This window comes from Protopterus annectens, chromosome 3.part0 (assembly GCF_019279795.1).
Source record: "Protopterus annectens isolate FY-2018-M chromosome 3.part0, PAN1.0, whole genome shotgun sequence".
Classification (NCBI taxonomy): domain Eukaryota; kingdom Metazoa; phylum Chordata; order Ceratodontiformes; family Protopteridae; genus Protopterus; species Protopterus annectens.
Window position 1 is genome coordinate 758763121 of NC_056731.1, and position 20135 is coordinate 758783255.

At 37.1% G+C, this 20135-nt stretch overlaps 1 protein-coding gene across 4 annotated transcripts in view; it reads right to left on the reverse strand.

Annotated features, from left to right (window-relative positions):
* The window catches only part of GALNT1 (polypeptide N-acetylgalactosaminyltransferase 1), a 1910365-nt gene that overhangs the window by 566353 nt on the left and 1323877 nt on the right, over nt 1-20135 (reverse strand). For all 4 annotated transcript variants that reach the window (XM_044065104.1, XM_044065106.1, XM_044065102.1 and 1 more), the window contains exon 5: nt 18083-18290. In XM_044065104.1, the coding sequence (XP_043921039.1) occupies nt 18083-18290 (208 nt within the window). The remainder of the gene's footprint in view (nt 1-18082; nt 18291-20135) is intronic.

Below are 20135 nucleotides of genomic sequence, written 5' to 3' on the forward strand. Positions count from 1 at the left end.
GGAAATTTTAAAAGAATCTGATTGTCAAACTTAGTGCTATGACACGTAGGCAGTGTAAGCGAACAATAACCTAAACTTTGAAAATATCACAGTTAAGTGTGCCTGTATAATATGATGGTGTGTGTATGTTTTAATTACACTTACTAGTATCAGCACCAGAAGGGCTCGAAAATCAGCCGCTTCTTCAGTCAGGAATCTGGTTATTATAATACGCAAATACCATAAAGTCGTAACTCACCAAAACCACAGGGAACTAAAATGACTTTTTTGTACTTGAGAATAAGTTGGTATACACTAATCACACAGCCAAGATCTACAAAATGCTCCGTAGTCCAGGTGAAATGCTAACAAGTTCAAAAAATATCTTCCATTTTATCAGTAAAAGCAGACTATAGGATACACTTGGGGGGGGGGGAGGGGTAATTCTCTGCAGAATAAGATAAAACATTAAGCTTATAAACAGCTTACATTTTAAAGGTACAGTCTCTAGAATACAGAAAACTCTGCAGATTGTTATGTATTACCTATTTAAAATGGAATATTTACACTAAGTATAACGGGTTCAGTTTTGAAGTATATTTTAAGCAGAGATGAAGCGAAATGTTTCCAATACAGTCATATTACAATGAAGAAAAAAAGACAAACTTGATAAGCTACATAATGGGCTGAGTTCTCCTGATTTTACTACTATTTTTTTTTTTTTTACAAAAGTGCCATAATCTTTTCTAATAGAAGCACAACCAAGAAATGGTACTTTTCCTTCATCTGGAGTGTAATGTACGTAGCAGGAGAGTATAAATAATAATAAAGCAGAGTTCATGAAACAGATGGTACACATACCAGGGCCACATTTTAGTTCTTTGAAAAGCGAAAACTATTGAAACAATAGGCCACAAACCTTTAAGAAAAAATATGGAGCCTATGGATTCTCCAATGATGTTCTCTGGTTATAAATCTATCTCAACAACAGAACATTTCTCTAACAATTGTTTTTCACCTACTTTATTAAAGGCATACCACATGGCTCTGTCCTAAATCCAATTACATTCTCTAGTCGTTATCAACTTCCCTAAATTAAACACTGCAGCATCTGTTGATGACATTGTTCTTACCAAAGCTCACAAAGAACTCCAATCCTTGAATAATTTTCACCAGTATGATTTCAGCATATTATGGGGGTTGTTGTCTGCAAACAAATTAGTCATTTATTCTCAAAAACATAATGATGCTAGAAAATGAAAAAAAGACTTCTTAACATTCAACCCCTTATTATGCATGGCCTAAGAGGTACCCTTGTTTCAAACAGTAACTGCAAAAATATATCCAGACCTTATTATTGGTCAAATATTTTATGTTCCTACAGAAACTCAAGTAAAAAAGTATTAAATCTATTAAAATATCCTATAAAATCTCAAATCTACCAACTCCAGAAGCTAGAGCTGAATGCATTAATTTCCTAGACTCGGTTATTGTCTGCTAATCATTGTCCTCTGATCCCCTTCATAACACAACACAAACACCACAAATAAGATTATAAAATTTATATACCTACTCCGTAACTGATTCACGGATGAAAGAGCATTCCCCCTAAGCCATCAAGCTAGACTGCTCTGGCTGATAAAAATCAGTAAAATATACAAAACTTTCACTTTTCAGGAAACCTCTTAATCGTCACCTGAAGAGATATCAAAGATATTCTTGCTTCACTTATAGCGGATGATAAATTTCTTATCCTACTGACATTCTTTCATACACCTTCTTAACATTCAGTCTATTTATGCTGAATATCAGCACTGACGTGTTTCCATATTCTCATCCTCTGCTTATATGGAACTCAATACAGCCTTGCCTACATACATGTACGAACAGTGATATTCCTGCATATTCTGCCACATCATTCTACATGCACATTAATTATACAAGTCCCCTATCATTGGATGCTTCTGAAATTTCTAGTCCCTTTAACTTCACTTGGTACAACATGTTTATGTACTGCTGTTGTCAGATGCTATATTAGCTATTTAGAAGTCGTTTAATATATTAATAATGGTTCTGAATTCAGAATGTACACGGTCTCTGCTTTCTGCCCAGGACTTGACTAAAATGGACCCTCAGACTAATTATCTTATGCAATTAACATCACAAATGAATTTGAATAGCAAGTGAAAAGGAAAGTACAAAACACAATATGTGCAGCACTTGTAAGTAGAGTGAGTAGTAACAGTTTTACAGCAACCTACATTACACAGGTTGCACACAATCCACGTTGTAATGTGCTTGTTCCTGGCACATTGCAATGGCTTCCTTATTGCGAATTTGAAGTCCTGTCTTTAGCAACCACCTCTTAAGTGTACAATAGGAGTGATTGATTGTTTTGCTGTGAACTATTAGATTTTAGAAGATATTTATCGTGCGACCACCACAAGTACCACCACAAAGGGGCCAGCAATTTTTTTTGCAACAAACTCGGAGTTTTAAAAGCTATTTCCATAGTGTCCACCTCTAACGTCTTACAATTAAGTGATTAGGGATGTTTTGCTCCTTGAGCTTTTGTCAGCCTGTTTGCAATACATTACAATGCATCTTAGGAGTCATATTATTTCTAGTGGCCACCTCTAAAGTGTATTCTCCAACACCAGCAATGTTTTTGATGGTTTTGGTATTAATTCATTAACAGACTAATGGCTCAGCATTTTTGCATTAAGGTTAACGACTCAGCATTTTTTGCAGTTAAGGTTAAAGTAAACTAACGACTCCCTTTTATAAACTACCATTAGGTCATCAATAATAGTGTCCCCTCTAAATAAGTCATAACTCTTGTGTATTTTGGTAAAAGTGAATACCTATATAAAGATCGCACATACCATGCTTATCCTTTCCTTTATTTAAAGGCTGGTACCCCATATGGAATTGCTTTAGGAAAGTATTACACTAACAAAAAGAGAGTTTTTTTTTCCTGAGTATTTTGTTGTGTGTGAAAGGATATTGCAATGTTGCACCTGCTGCCAATCTGAATGACTATTAGTACTATGATCTGTAAAGATTTACAGGTCTCTTCATTGTTTAAAATAATGCATGTTTTTACCCTAATTGTCCATGTGCCGTCCATGGTTGCAAGAGAACCAATATTGGTGCACTCTAAAAGACACTCTCACTACCAGAGACTAATTACTACCTTGTTATAGTCTTTGGAACTATCCTTTACAAACTCATTAATCCCCCAAATCTTACTCTATCTTCATTCCTTCTTTTTATATTATCTACTGTTTCCATCTCATGTCTCTTCCCTCCTTTTTGTTCCAGATACTGTAACTCAACCAAACAGCAACCTACACCACCATAATAAGAAACCCCAGCAACTTCAACTTAAGAAACCCATCTACAAAAAGTTTCCTCGCAGCAGCCAACATCTTCCGCTCTATCTACTGCCCTCCAGGCTCAAATTTTAATGTATATTGTTACTTGAACTTTCTTGCTCTAAAATCTGTTTGAGGGCTCCCTGTACATCACCATAAGGTACAACTCAGCACCCGCCAGCTACTTCCTTTTCTGCACTCATTATTTACTTTACTCACATTCCCTGACAGCTACTCACTTTTTGAATAATCGACTGTGCTCATGTATCCCCCCTGGCTAATGTCTCATTAGAACACTTCACCTAACTTAAGTAACTCTGCTAAGCCAACCAACCATAGTACTGTACCCACTTAGGAATGTTAATCTACTGCTCACCCTATCTCTCCAGGAGTTAGGGAAAACTACCCCAACAATGTTGAGCTTTCCATAAGCAACTAAAACCAGGAGAATACATATTGAGAAGGATAACAAATTGATTTACTATATGTCTTCACCTAGTTTTAGTTGAGAAGGATAACAAATTGATTTACAACTAAAACTAGGTGAAGACATATAGTAAATCAATTTGTTATCCTTCTCAGCTGTAGCGAGCATCATCTGCTCTCTCAGAGCCTTATTCTACGTTTCACTGCTTTTATTCTGATAGGAATATCTTCTAAAATTTAATATTATATTGTAGAGAACGAAGGTATTTTATCTGTTAGTTAATATGTATGTCAAAGTCTCTTCTATGGAAATTGCATATCTAAAGTCTGTCCTTAAAACTATGGTTTGTAAAAAATTGTTCTCTTGGAGCTTTTCTCCCCGGACCTCCACTGAAAAAGGACTTGTAATCCAGTTAGACTCTCCCGGTCAACAAATGTAAAATAAATAAATAACATTCCTAAAATGGTGTATCAGCACTGCAGGTACTTACTTATTGAGATTTTCTCCGAAATTGTTCTCTGGTTCTGCTTGCTTGGGCTCACTCCACTCCCTTACCCCCATTCCCACCCTCCCCCACTTTCCTTAAATTTATTTTCCCCTAGCCACACCACCTCATTCAACAACTAACTAATAAAATTTGGCCACTTCCTCGATCTCTACTTCCTTCCAAGCAACACTTTCCCAACCAATCAACATAACTCCCTCCATATCACACACACTAATTTTATCCCATACTATACTACTACTAGCACTTCTAATACAATTCCCATCAATTAACCCTAGATTAATATTCACCAAACCAATTTCTGAAACTAGCTCCCTACAAACCCAGTCTGACAGCTATTGAAAAATTAATCCCAGCCTCTCTTACATAACCCCACTACTATGCTCTAAAATACACATCCTTCCCACAAACTACTCTATTCACAACTCAAGCTATACTTACCCCCTTTTATTGCACTTTATCAGTGCCAAACTAATCACCTTTACTCACCGACTTTCATTTATTTTCTTGACATTAGTTCAATATGGTGACATCCATCCCAGCCCAAGGTCCCTCTACCACCAATCCCCCTATAAAGACAAACACAACTAAATGCTTAAAATCATCACGCATAACTACCATAAACCTTCAAAGTATAGCAATAAAACCTCCAACTTGCATGTCTGGTTAGTTCATAATAACAGACATCCTAGCTATTACCAAGACATGGCTAAATCCTAATATAAAATATGCAGAATTTCTCCCTCCAAACTACAGTGTTATAAGGTTTGACAGAACCAACAAAAAAGGAGGTGGTGTTGCCATCCTATCCCTATTCCCTAATACTCCTCCTTAACATACTTCCATTTACTGGTCACATCCCACAATTCCTAAATGCTGAAATCGTGGTCTCCTTCCTAAAAATTAACAACTCCAAAGACCTCTGTATCATAGTCCTATACACATCCCCAGCTAATAACATATCTATTCTAGAAGAAATATTACTCTGGGCCTCCCACACCATAAAAAACAAAACTATTATCCTAGGCGATATGAATATTAATTGGTCCAATATTTCCAAACGCCATCCACCAATATTAACCTGTTTCACTATACCCAACTAATCTCCACCCCTACTAGATATAATAATAAAACAAATGAAGCCAATAAAAACATTCAGTCCTTCTCTGTGTAAACATGATTTTAAAACGTATAATGCATAAACACATAAAAAAAAACACATGCATAAAGAATACATATATAAAAAATGCACATATAAATAGACAAACAAAAATGTGCTCAGATATAAACATATACTATTAAAAATCTCTAATACTTAATATAAGTAAGCATGTCATAAAATGACAATGTTTTTACTTAATGAAGTTTGTTTCTTTTGATGATTATGACTTATGATTAGTTGATTTAAGGTAGATAAGTTACACAGTAGACAGCATGCATTTGTATCTGAAGAAGCAGAAGTTATCTGTGAAAGCGCTTGTACGTCTGTGGTTGAATAAAGAAGAGTTTTTTTACACTAGAACTACCTGCCACTTTTTGGACTACAAGTGTTTTACATTTAATTGCAGTTTTCCTGGTGGACTGAAGCCTCTAGTAAGGAAGGTGTGTGTGTGTGTGTGTGTGTGTGTGTGTGTGTGTGTGTGTGTGTGTGTGTGTGTTTTTACTTGACATTTTGCTGTTTTTATCTTCCTAAAAGAAACTATGGCAGAAGAAATAGAGGAGATCATTGAACTGGATTATGTACTGGAGAATATACATGTGAACGCACTAGATATATTGCTGCATGTTACTAGTAATGTTGGTAACCCACTTCTTAGCTTTCATGACAATGAAAAAGACTGAGAACTTTAATATTGATATCATCACATTTAAAGCTAAGTTACATGCAATGGAGGGCAACTTATTTAAACTAAAGGGACATCAATTCCAAATGTTTCACATGGGGAATTGTTCCTCGTAGGTTACGCATCTTGAAAATGCCTGCACAAGGTTCTAATGACCCTGAATTACTGTCTGAATGGCAGTCTATAAACTTAGAGAGAAGCATTAAGTATATAGAAGCTTTAATTAAGCTTTCAAAATGTGAAATAGATCGCCTATATGTATTGGTGAAACAGCAATTTGAAGAAATCATGGAACAGTTTAGTTCCGATTATACAGACAGATGTCTTAATGAACTTAGAGACTCTAACAGTATATCAGCATAAACTATGTAAAATAAAGCAAAGGAAAATCGTGAGAGACCATGGAGATTTCAGTTCAGGTAATGTTTTTACCTGGCCAGGTACTGAAAATAATTTTTACAGATAACCAGAAAAACAAATGAAAGGCAGTATGATTGACAGCGTGTACACCAACAGAATGTCTCGGAGTGGAGGGAGGTGTGTTGTTCCACCTAACAGCGCTGAAATTCAACAGTTAGAAGCAGTCAGCACCCTGAATGGGGAAATAATGCCAACGACAGGAGCTGAAAAGCAGGTCGTCAGGAAAAAAAAAAAACAATTCAAACAGTGGCACGAGAACATAGAGCTGACGGAGATACAGGGAATGTAACTACTTTAACCAACAGAGTACCGGAGACTGTTGAACCAGAGAGAAAAAAAACATAATGTACTAACTACTTTTAACACCAAATTGTTTTTTCCCCTTTCCATCAAGGAAACAGGAGAGAAGGGGATGAGAATGAGATCGAGAAGCAGGAGCAGAATAAAAAGGAAACTGGACACTAACAATAAAAAGGCCTCGGGACTCCAGAAGAAACAATGATTTGGAAGTTGTCACCCCATGTACTTACATCAGAAGAGACTAGTGTCTTAAAGACAGGACTATCCTTTATTCCAAGCCAAAAGATGGACTTTACTAAGGTAATTTTTGATTTAAAGCTGTTTACTAGAAATTTGATTTTAAAACTGAATTTTAAAAGTAATGAAAGTGTTGACGATGTAGAAATTTTTAGAAAAAAAGAGTACATGCGTATCAGTACTTAATCCAGTGATTAATGCCTTTGAAAGACTATGCATTAATGACACACAAGATTATAAATTAAAGAGGTACAACCTGACAAAAAAATGAGTATCTGGCACTTAGAAGCTAATCATAACATAACTATAAGACTGGCGGACAAGGGAGGTCCTTTAGTGATATATGATGTGGAAAGATATCAGAATGACATGAAAATAATGTTGTCAGATGCTCATTTTTATTCTGTCATAAATAAAGTTAAGAGTTCAAAGTGTCATAAGACATATTAATACAGTTTATACTGAACTTTTTAGAAATGGTAAGACTGACAAAAGTTTTCATGACTTCTTAACAGTACAGTACAGCATCCACTATTACCTGTGATTCAAAGGTTACCCAAACTTCATAAAGACCCCATATGTCCACCACCAAGACCTATAGTGGCTAGACAAGGATGGAAACACCTTTTGAATGACTTGTTTGATTTTTGTGATAACTATAAGAACTGTGATTTTTGTGATAACTATAAGAACTGTGAAAATGTGTATTTAGTAACTATGGATATTACATCACTGTTTACTATGATCCCGAACAAAGAAGGAATAAGCAACATAGAGTTATTTTGTAAGTCTTGTAAAGAATTTAATGAAGGGAACATGGAAGTTATTACTAAGTTGTTAAAGACAGTCTTGGAAAATAACATTTATGTTTAATGAAACTATCTATTGGCAGAGGTATGGTGTAGCTATGGGCCCTTCTTGTACCAACAGCTAAGCCAATGCTGTACTAACCGTTTGGGAAGATGAATTTATTCTAAGAGGGAGATACAGACAACATATTCTGTATTACTGTAGGTTTGTGGATGACCTTTTTTGTTATGGGGGGCACAGGTACAGTTTGCAGATTTCTTTGACTACATTAATAACTCTACAAAATTACTTAAAATTTTCAGTGGATATGTCATTAGAAGAAGTTCACTTTTTGGATGTTAACATTAAAAAAGATGTTGAAGGGAGGATATATACAAATTTATATAAGAAAGAATGCCACTGTGACAGTTTTGTGCACAGAACCAGTACGCACCCTCCACATATATTTAAGAGCGTAGCACATAGCCAGTTACTTAGAGCATCAAGGCTTAATGCAAGAACAGAGGACTTTGAACAACAAGCTAAAAAGATGAGTCAACATTTTGTAGAGAGAGGTTACCATAAGGATGAAATTAATAAAACTAGAGATATGGTGGTTGGAATGAGGGAAAACATAGCTAGACCATATTTTTCTAAAAGGAATAATATGTCAATACATACAACACATAAAAGCACTGGGAAATTTTGATGACAGATAAAGAGATTAGTTCCTTACTGGAACATAGACCAAGTTTTGCACATAAGAATATGCACTCTTTAAAGAGAAGACTATTTTAAGAATGAAAATATAGGGAAAAGAGATGGACAGACTTGTCCATGTGGAAGATGTTCCATGTGTAAATATAGAAGTAACAGTAATAAGTTTTTACATCCTGACACAGGCAGGGAATATATATTTAACAATTCAGCTATATGTGCTTCAGAACACATTATTTATTTAGCCCAATGTTCAGTATGTTTTTGTTTCTATGTGGGAAAACAGATAGAGCCCTTAGAGATCATATCAAGGAACATATGTACCAGATGCAGAAAAAAAGTGATGTTAGTGCATTATCGAAACATATTAGAGTGAATGACAATACACAATTTTACTTTTTTAATTATAGGTAAAATATACGACAACATCAAAATGGAGTACATTAGAAACGGGACAGAACAGCTTGAGGCAAAATGGATTATAAGACTGAAAGCAGATTCTGGGCATGGGTTAAACGACAGGATACCCATAAGACCAAAACTTAAAGCAAGACCATTGAATAAATGAAATGTCATTTTATGACATGCTTACTTATATTAAGTATTAGAGATTTTTAATAGTATATGTTTATATCTGAGCACATTATGTTCGTATATTTATGTGTGCATTTTTTATATATATATTCTTTATACATGTGATTTTTTTGTGTGTTTGTTATGCATTATACTTTTTAGAATCATGTTTACACAGTGAAGGACTGAATGTTTTTACTTAATGAAGGATATTTCTTTAAGATGATTGTGACTTAACTAGTTGGTTTAAGGTGTATAAGTTACACAGTAGACAGCATGCATTTGTATCTGAAGAAGCTGAAGTTATCTGTGAAAGCGCTTATATGTCTATGGTTGAATAAAGAAGAACTACCTGCCATTTTTTGGACTACAAGTGTTTTACATTTAAAGTAGAAATATGTTACAAGATAACCAAATTTGCAACAAACCACCACTCCACCCACCATTGCATACCTCTAAAAACATTAAATTGGCTCGAATTCCCCCACTATCTTGCTCATCTTCAATTAACTACTACACACAAATTACTTACTAAACCACTGGATTGCCCTGCCCTAAAGTCCTTATTCTCACACTATAATCCCAACAGGTTCCTAAGATCAGATAATCAATACTTCCTCCAAATTCAGAAACCTAAACTACCCGCTGGTCAACTACTATACTCCTGGGTAATAGCTAAAATCTTGAACAGTGTTCCCACAGCCATTTGCACTACACAAGGTAGTGCCTCCTTCAAAACTGCCCTACGCACATGCACCTTTACTCCAAATGGATCTGTAACTGCACTAAGCCTCCTCCGCCCATTAACTAGATCTTAGTGCTAAACCATTTCCCCTTTTTCTCCTTGTACTCACATATTCCTATTACTACTAATGACCTTCTCTCATGGTCTCCATCTCTATTACTCCACCCTTCTTGCCTCTGCTGGTATCACTCAACTTTGAACATGTTCCTTTTCATACTCTTCCATTCATTTCCTCTCGTATACTATCACTGCTCCAACATCACTACTACAGCCTCTTAATGTCTTCCCCAGCTCTAAATCTCAGTCATCATCTGAAGGCTAAGCATTTTATATTCACCCATACTACGTCAACTATAGTTGTAGTACACTGCAATTAGTTTTATTAAGTGTGTAACAAGTCTCTGTATATATTCAAAATGTACTACTGTTTTAAGAATTTTTTTCCTCCATCTGTACTGTATATACTCAAAATGTGCGTCTTTTGACATACTATCCTGTTTCATGTGAAGCGTTTCTCCCTGGGCCTCCACTAAAATGGGCTCTGCTTGGCTCAGTGGACTTCCCCAATAAACAAATGCCAATAAATAAATAAACAATAAATAATTCCTAAGTACCATTTCAGTATTCGGCTGCAGAAGTACTACATTTTACATATGTTCTTCTGACTACACTTGCATAAATCTGCACTGCACTTGTTTAAAAATTTGGCAAACAAGTAAAATAGACTTTTCTTTTCATACAATTACTCACTTATAAACAGGTATAATCTGCTAGGCAGAACTACTTCTGCAGGGGTGAATCAGGAATGCTGGTCTGATTAATCAAGCTGCACAGAATTATGCAGCATACTAAGTATACGATAAAATAAATAATCCGGGATTGCAGAATAAAGCTTATTTCCAGCTTTTGGCTTCAACTATCCATATAAGAATTTAACCTATTTCCATCAAAAATAAATATACTTCAAGGCTAGTCAAACAGGACAATGCATTTCAGCTGCTCCATGTTCAAATCACCATAGATAAAATCCAGTACCACTTCATTGCAAGCTACAGGTCCCCCTCTATGACCCAGGAAACCCATACCATGTATTTAAACTTATTAGAAACACTAACCATCCAACCCAATACCATATTCATGGGTGAATTTAACTACCCCGCTATTAACTTGGAATCCTATATGACACCAAACCTATATCCACAGAGGTTTCTGGAATTTATAAACACAAACTCCCTGGACCAGAGAGTCAATACACCAACAAGGGGTGCAACCATACTGGATCTGGTCCTCACTAATATAGGAGACTGCTGCACACCCCCTACTGTAAAGCCTTCTCTGGTAAGGTCAGACCACAAAATGGTCTCCTTTGAAGTGAAAATAAAACCTGGCTCCCCAGCTAAACCTGGAATATTCAGTAACTATTCTAAGGCTAACCTCCTGCTATTAAGTGAGAACCTGGCAAATTTCAAGCCCCCATAATCCCGAAGAATACTGCTGCCTATGCAGAACTGTTCGCAGAAACCCTATACAAGCATGTTAACAGCTGCATAGCGGCAGCTGTACCCCCCAGGAAGTAGTACAGAACTAACTCCAAAAACAAGCTACCTTGGTAGAATCACAAAATCAATAGGCTGTATAACAGAAGGAAGAAAATCATGGCAAAAATTAGGAGGTACAGCACCCAGCAGGATAAAAGCACTCTCATCAAACTGAACAACTCAGAGGACAAATAAAGTCTACAAAAGCCAAATTTCAGGTAGGTTTGGCCTCCCAGGCCAACGACAACCACAAAGCATTCTTTAGCTATGTCTGCAATCTCAAAGGCAATACACAATTGCATGCAGAGCACACTGTGAATGGAGCCACCTATACTGAGCCAGAAGATATAGCAAACCTCCTGGCTGATAAATTCAGCTTCAAGTTTACCCTTCTCTCCCCCTCAACCTTCCCTCAGGAAGGTATCATTAAATATATCTCCCCCTACTATCACTAGGGAACAGGTCCTTAATGCTCTAAGACCAAGAACACTGCATCAGTGGGACCAGACAATATCCCAGAATGCCTTTTAAATGGCATGAGACATGACTTATCAGGGTCTCTGGAATTAGTATTTATCTGTAGCCTCCAAACAGGCTTCATATGCCTCATGAATGGAGAAACGCAACAGTCACTCCTCTGCACAAAGCTGGGCCATCTACAGACACTGGAAACTACAGACCCACAAGTCTCATTACTCTTATATGTAAAGCCATGCAAATAATTATCATGAAGATGATCAATAGAGATAGAGTAAACCTCCCAACATTTGGTTTCTTCAAGGGCAGATCACGCCTACTCAACCTGGTGGACTTCATCAAGAAGGTCACCAAAGCAATGGATGAGGACAAAATCATTCACGCTCCCTTCCTTGACTTGGCCAAGACATCGGACACAGTACCCTACTCAGGCATTGCTGATAAACTCAAGAGGTTAGGTACAAACCCCATATGTCACCTGGTGGAAAGTCAAGTGGCTCACAGACAGGCCCGAGGAAGTTAAAATACACAAACAAAAACACACAATCACAAATCTTGTATACAAGGTGACCTTATGAGTTTAAATCAGTTGTGGTGTATATTCTTTTCTGCTTGGTGGTGTATCAGGCAAAGAAAAAAAAACAAACAAACAGCATACAAGTAGAAACTGTGCATTTTTGGTAAAAGTAGTAAAGACAATCCTCTTGAGGCATTATTTTGATTATACATATGAGCCCCAGGTCTTTAGAGAAAGAGAACAAGATTGGAAATGTCACGATTTGCTTGGTGTGTCCAACACAGACTCAGGGGGAAAAGAGTGGAGGGAAGGAAGCAGATATCACAGTAAGGGAACTCTATGTATTTAAGGTGCAGAGTGCCATTTTGTCTAAGGTTATGGCTGCAGAACCTTGGCAAGTATATTAGTGGATTGGAGGGTTGCAAGTAAGTGATATGTATTAGGAAGGACAGTAACATGAGTATATCCTGAAAGGAAAGTGAGGAGAAGTGGAAGTGAGAGAGCAAGCAGTGAGTTGAAGGTAGAAGGAGCAAGTAGGAAGTCGTCTTTGTGAGAATAGAGGTAAGAAAAGACATGGTACTAGTGGAGTTGTTGGGGTGGGTGGGAGCAGCAGACTTTAGGAAGAATTATGCAACAGTAAAACTGACATTGGGAGAGAGAGAGATGGACAGCAACTAGGACTGGGAACAGGATGGATAAGTTGTCAACTAGGTACACAGAGTTAGACTAGTGGAGTGCCCAGTCTGTAGTAAAAAAAAAAATAGACCGAGTTACAGAGCTAGCTTGTGTGAATGCAGGAGCAGAGGCATTTGTCCATCAGATATTATTTTCTTTTTTGAAAGAGGAGAGATGGCAGAAAAGATCCATTTTGAAATTGTTTGGAGACAGGAAGGCCCAAGTTCTTACCCTGAAAGGAAACAAAAAGCTGAATTGTTTTTCTGATAGACTTGTTCTTGCTCAGATAAAACCTTAGTTGTCTGTGAACATCTAAAGAATACACAATTCTCTCTCCACTCCCATTTTGACGGGAGGGGAGAAAGAAAGGAAGAATGATAATCTGGTTCAAAGACAGCCCACTGACCTCCTTAGAAATAAAGGATAGGTTAAAGCCTAAGAGCAGCCCTATCTTTATGAAAAAAACAAAAAGGGATAGCCACTAGATGAACAGTCTTCCAAGCAGAAAACTGATGAACATAAGCAGGATCAAACGGAGGAAGGAAACTTCCCCCAAAACACAATTCAGGTTTCAAGGAGGAGGGATAGGTTTTCTATACAGCCTAAGATGAAGGACACCTTTTAAAAACTGTTGACCTCAAAACGTGAAGACAAAGTTGGAGCAAAGAGGAAGCAGGCAGAAATAGCAGACAGATGTGCTTTTACAGAAGAAAATGCCAGCCAAATAAGAGAAAATTATAGGGATACCCAATTTGATAACTGGTCACAATTCTTACAGTACCAGATAGAGCATCTCTTCCATTTGGAAACATAAGATTTTCTTGCAGCAGGTTTCCTAGCCTCCTGTAATAACCACAGAATGTGCTTAGAGAATAGGTGCTTGAAACAAATTAAAGTTTGATTATCCACAAGTTTAGATGAAAACCCATTTGCTGTGTGAGCAACTTCATCAGGTGAGGTAACCTGTGATAATTGCCCTAGACTACATGGAATAGAATGGGGAACTACTGCCGTCTGGGCCAAAAGGGAGTCACCTGCAAGATTTTGGGCATGTCCTCCATGATTTCCTTTTCAGGAAAAAGACATGGTGTCCACATTCCAAGCCTATGGACATGAAATCCTGAAACAAAAATGCCTGAGCTGCCTGTTCTGATGAAGAGATTTATCTGAGGATACCCCATCAATGAACAATTTACAAGACCACCTCTCTAACATCCATTCTTCAGAGTCTGCCTGGCATCTGCTCAAGTATTCTGCCACTGAATTGTTCTTCAAGAGAAAGTAAACTGCTAGCATACAGCAAAACCTGACCTTGCTATGTCCAGTCAGTCATCACTAGTCTGCAAAGGATTTAAGAAATGTGCCGCCTTGTTTGTTTGTGGTCACCTAACTGAGGTGTTGTCTGTAAATACCTAGGATTTACCTGAAGACCAAAAGTAATGCAGGGATTTCAAGGCTAGAATAATTGTCTGCATTTTCCTAATATTTATGTGGTTCTTTGTCCTTTCTGAATCATACACCCTGGATTTTTACATTAATACAGCAAGCGTCCCAAGCCAGGTCAGAAACATTTGTACAACAGTCTTGAAAAGGGATAGGAACCAGAAAGTGCCCTCCTGGATTGAGTGCTACCTAGCTGATCCACCAAAGAAACTATTTCTTGATAAATGGCAACAGAAAAATTGGGAAGCTCAAAGGATGGCAATATTGTGTCCATATTGATTTGAGATGCTGCTGAATCTTCCTCATACAAAGCATGTCTGAAGGAGTCACTAGAATACTGTAGCCCATAAACCTCAGTGCTCTCAAGATCTCTCTTGCTGAGGTTATATCTAGAAGAGAAGGAGATTGGAAGTATTCCTTTAGGAAAACCATTTTGTTCTGAGGAAGAAAGGCAATAATTAGCATACAACTAAATCTGTAAACCAGAAACACCGGATCCTGGGAGGAAACCAAACTGCATTTTTTATGTTTATGGTGAATCCCAATAAGTGAAAGGTTTTTTTTTTTTTTTTTTTTTTTACAGCTGAAGTTCAGAGGTAACTTTCAAAGGAGCAGGTCATCCAAGCAAGAGAAAAATCTACATTTCTTGGAGCCTGCAGAAGGCAACAACCAAAGTTAGGTACTTTGTGAAAACTCTTGATGTAGTAAAGCCCAAAGGGTAAAGTATGGAACTGAAAATGATGTACCATAACAGACGATCTGAAAAACATCTTGTGGTCTCTGCATGGACTGGGAAGTGAATATACACATCTTTGTAGTCATTTTAAATTTTGGAACCATCAGAAATAAAGGAAAAAACTAGAATGAGTCTCAATTTTCTGGGAACAAAAAAATTCCTTGAACTGAAGTCTATCTCCTTCTCATGAGGAGGGACTAAGTCTGCCATATCCTGAAGAAATAAAACTCGCAGAACTGGAGGAAATAAATGGGGTTGTTTTGATGGAACAGGAGAGATGCCTTTATCTTTGTGGAAGAGACAGCCATGCCATCTCTAGAACCACTATGAATTACTGCAAGTACCCAACTGTCTTAGGTGACAGATTCCCAGACTGGAAAGGATAACAGGAGAAAGTTTCTTTGATAGAGGTGTCTGGGTACAGCGTGGTTTGGAAGCCAGGAGCAGGTAGTCACAAGGAGGTAGGTTTGTCAGGAGCTGGGAGTTTATGCCCCTTAAACTCCTGCTTGGGTTTGTCTTGAAACCTTTTTTTGAATATCTTTTACCCTTTTTGGGGGGGGGGGTCTTTTGTTCTTTATGAAAAAGGGACCAGCTTTAAAAGGGTAGTTTCTCTGAAACTTGGGAACAGAAGAAAGACCTGTTTAGCATCTTACCTCTCTCCCGAAGGTTTTTGAAAATGCCAGCAGAACGACCAGAGAGACTTTCTCTCCAGAACGTCCAAGATTTTAGATTTAACATCCTCAAGAAGCAAATGAAACTTAAGCCAAGCAAATCTCCTGAGAAAATAACTAGTAGCAGCTGCTCTGGAGGAAGCATCAACTGCACCACAGCTGCATAACTCAGTAAAGAAACAACAGAAGACCTGATTTCATAATCAGGTATATCAGATATACAAAGGACTCCCAAAAAGAATAGATACCTAGCTACATGTCAGATAATTAACAGCATGAAAGGCCAAAGAAGAGGAGGTACAATCCTTTTTTTCCCATACTCATCAATATCCTTGCTATCTTTATTAGAAAGAACATTTGTACAATGCAGGAGTTTTGTAGGCTTATCAAATTCTAGCAGATGCATACAGAAGGATCAAGGGCATGAAGAGTGACAGTGGAGATATCTAGGTCTGATCAGATGGCCGAAGCATCAGATTTGGTCTTCTTAAGCTGCTTTTTTTGGCTGACGCAGGAAATTTGGGTGGGAAACTTCGGTATCCATTTCAATGTGTGCAAGCTCCTTAAGTCTCTGATGTTCAAGATAAATCAGAAAGGAAAAAATGGTTCCTGAGGACCTTGAGGACAATGGATTAGCAAACGGAATAATTACTATAATTGTGACTGGCTCATAGGCAAAAAGATATTTAGTACAGTTGCCCCCTATACGGTATTTACTTACCCACAATCATATTTTCCTTTCTTAGCTGACATGAAAAAAGTTCAAGTTTAGTCAAAAATAAGAAAAAAAAATAAGCTTCCTTAATAAGGATACTTACCTGTTCTAGGCAAATGGAACTGCCAAGTATTGCACAGCTGAGATACCAATAGAGAAATGTTGGCTCAGGCAGGTGGCAAGAAGGTTATGCCCAACAAATGCAAGTCATCTTTAAAGATGCAAACCTTTAATGAGCAGCAACCGATAAGCCAAGTATATCAACATGTACAGAAAACACACAAGGGACATAAAAACAAATTGACTTTCCATCTGATCATAAGCAGTTTGTGTGTTCTTGAAATGAATGTCAAGACTCACTTCTGAGCTATGCTTCACTTGCAAGGTGAATTTGACATCTGTATTTTAAGAACACAAAACTGTTTATGATCAAACCCCTGGTCCCAATCCTCTACAGAAGACTGTTACATTACACTGCCAAAGCTATTTTTATTTTGCAATCTTTCAGAGCAGATCATGAGATTATACTGCCAGCATTCTTGTTGTTCTGCCCTAGAACTTGCAAAAGTCTCTGATTTTGCATCATAGTGTTGTTACATTCCACACCATTTTTTTAATTAATGGTAAATAAATCAGCTAAAATTGTCAGTCAATAATGCCAGATGTTTCATATTTCTTGCCAGTTACAAAATATGCATTGTTGCAAAAAACTGTTGTGTTTTTTTTCATAAATGAATCACTTGAGACTAAGTTGGTCAGTAATGCCAGACATTTCAGTTTCAGACTTCTTCTTCTTTAGAAAACGCATGCGGACTCTATCTGCTCTCATACACACTTGGTCGCTCTCTTGCTCTCTCACCCAGTCTTTCATTCCCGATGTTACTCTTCCCCTTTACACCTTTCCCATTCTCTCTAAATACAAGCCACTATCAGATCATAACCGTCTTTGTATAATAACAGTTCAAGCTTGCATTAGCTGCTCCTAATCGTCAAAGTTAAAAAGTCCCCAGTCTCATTCCTATGCTGTCCTAATCACCTTTAGAAACAGAAGTGCTGCTATACTGACTTCCTTTAACATAAAGCTAAGCAACTACAAGTCTTTTATTAAATTCATACAAATTCAAAAGTACCAAAAAAACTGTTAAACGGCTTCAGCACAGGTAGACCGTAGCACAAGCACTTTCATTTGGGGCACATAATTAAAATCTTGCCAACATTAACTGTGACTGGAAAAGGAACTGTTAAAAGTCCTACAAACTCTAGCATGCTAATGTTAACATTTGCATTAGCACTGGAAAATGGATACATTTTAAGCACTAACAAATTATGTAGTCATAACCAACAGCAGAAGTGCTATACCTTTTTTAAAACTACAAACATGGTTACAAAATGATTACCTGTCCAGTTTGATCCGTGCCAGTAATGGTTCTAGCCATCCCATAGTGCATTCACAGTGGGCATCTAAGAAAGTGATGACCTGTCCCTTGGAAGCTGCTGCACCCCTCAGTCTGGCTCTTATGAGTCCAGAACGTTGTTCCATCCTAATCACCCGGATAGGCACTTCTAATTTCTTCACATACTGTTCAAGTTGTCTTTTCAAGAAATCTGAAGACAAAGGGAATTTAAAGTTTAAACAAAAATAAGACTTTCAAATGTAAATCTTTTAAAAATAAATGAAATAAGTTTATACCGCTTGTACATTTTCATACAGAAGAAAGGTAAGCATTAATAAGAACAAATTTCCACTATGAATAAAAAGTTAAACAGTTCATGTCAGCAAAGATGAAAACAGACAGCTATTCTAAGGCAACGTCATGTACTGTGAAGGTCACCATTATGTTCATCAAAGGTGAAATAAAAGCAACAGACTATAATAAAACTGCATTAAATTGCCTTCAACATGCTTGAGATAACAACCTGTTCATGATCGTCTATTGTATGCTGCTAAAACCTGTAACTCCCTTGTGCCATAAATGTCCACATTAAATGCATAAAGTAGTCTTGAAATGTTATAACTAAACTACTTATTTCCTTAAAAAGGAATGCAGAAGTGTGGAAATTTTAGTCAACATTAGGAAAGCAGTCCTTGACTTTGTGACGTAGACGGATATGCAGCACTGACTGCACACCCAGACTACCAACGATCAATTAGCAGCTCAATTCCTTGAGGAGCGCTGTGTGTGTGTGTGTGTGTGTGTGTGTGTGTGTGTGTGTGTGTCGGGAATGACAGGTACTCTTTTGACTTGACAATCTTGGGAGGGGGACGCTATTGCCTACAATCTGCAACTCTAACACTGCATTACCACTAAATCTTGGCACTACAGGGTAGAACTGGACCGAACTGACATTACTAATAATGAAGTTGCCAATGTCAGCAACTCCTCTTCTGCATGGCATCACAAAAAATTTCCCCTGCAAACATAATAGCATATATGAAGCTTTTAGAGGCTCCACTCAGAGTTCTCCCTTCCTCGCCTGCCTACAGTTGAAGACCAAAGAAAAAAATAAAAAGGATCCTTACTTTTTGAGCTGTGGTCCAGACAAAAAGGTCTTTTTTTTTTTTTACCTCATCTAAGAAAAAGTTCTACCTTAAACTTTCAAAACTACAGCAAACCACTTGCTATGCATGCAACAAGTGGCTTGCTACACAACAAAATTGTCTAATAGGTTGTATGTTATTGTGGAAATCTACAGCCCCTGAAAGGGCTTTATTTCCACAATTAACACACCCTTGTCAGGCATTACTGCACTTAGAGAATGGGCTATCTGCTAATTGTTTTATATATGTTTTTAACACTATACACATACTTTTTATATTTTTTTGATATAAAAGAGTTCGACTGCCTGATGAATCATACTTGTTTTATTATGTAAAAGGAAGTTCTTTACATCAAAAATATAAAGATATACAAGTATTTGATGTTTAAAAACGTACACAAACATTCAGAAGTACAAACATACAGATACATACACTTTCAAAAACATACACATATGTATATACATATATTTAAACATACAATGCAATTAACAGACACTTTTTACCACTCTTTGACCCTCCCCGTTCATTGCTTTTGCTGCAAAATATATTTTTCCCAGTTAAGCAGTCATTAAATAAAAAAAAAGCAAGAGTTACCTAACTCTTGATGTTTAATCAAACAAACTAAATCATTTCTGATATAATCTGCTGCAGCCAGCTGCCTGTTGTTCTCGATGTCTCACTCAGTCACACTTATGCTGTGAAGTATGCACGCAAGCACACTTGCAAAGCATTCAAACACACATCAACACAAATGCAGAAGCAGACTTTTTTTTCCAACTTAATTTTTTACTTGAATTCTAAGCTAGCTAAACAGCAAACTTAACATTTAACAAGTGTAAAAAACGGTGGTCATTTAGATTTTACTTGTCCAGGCTTCACGGCAGCTTAATATGCTGCTGTGAAGTGGCAGA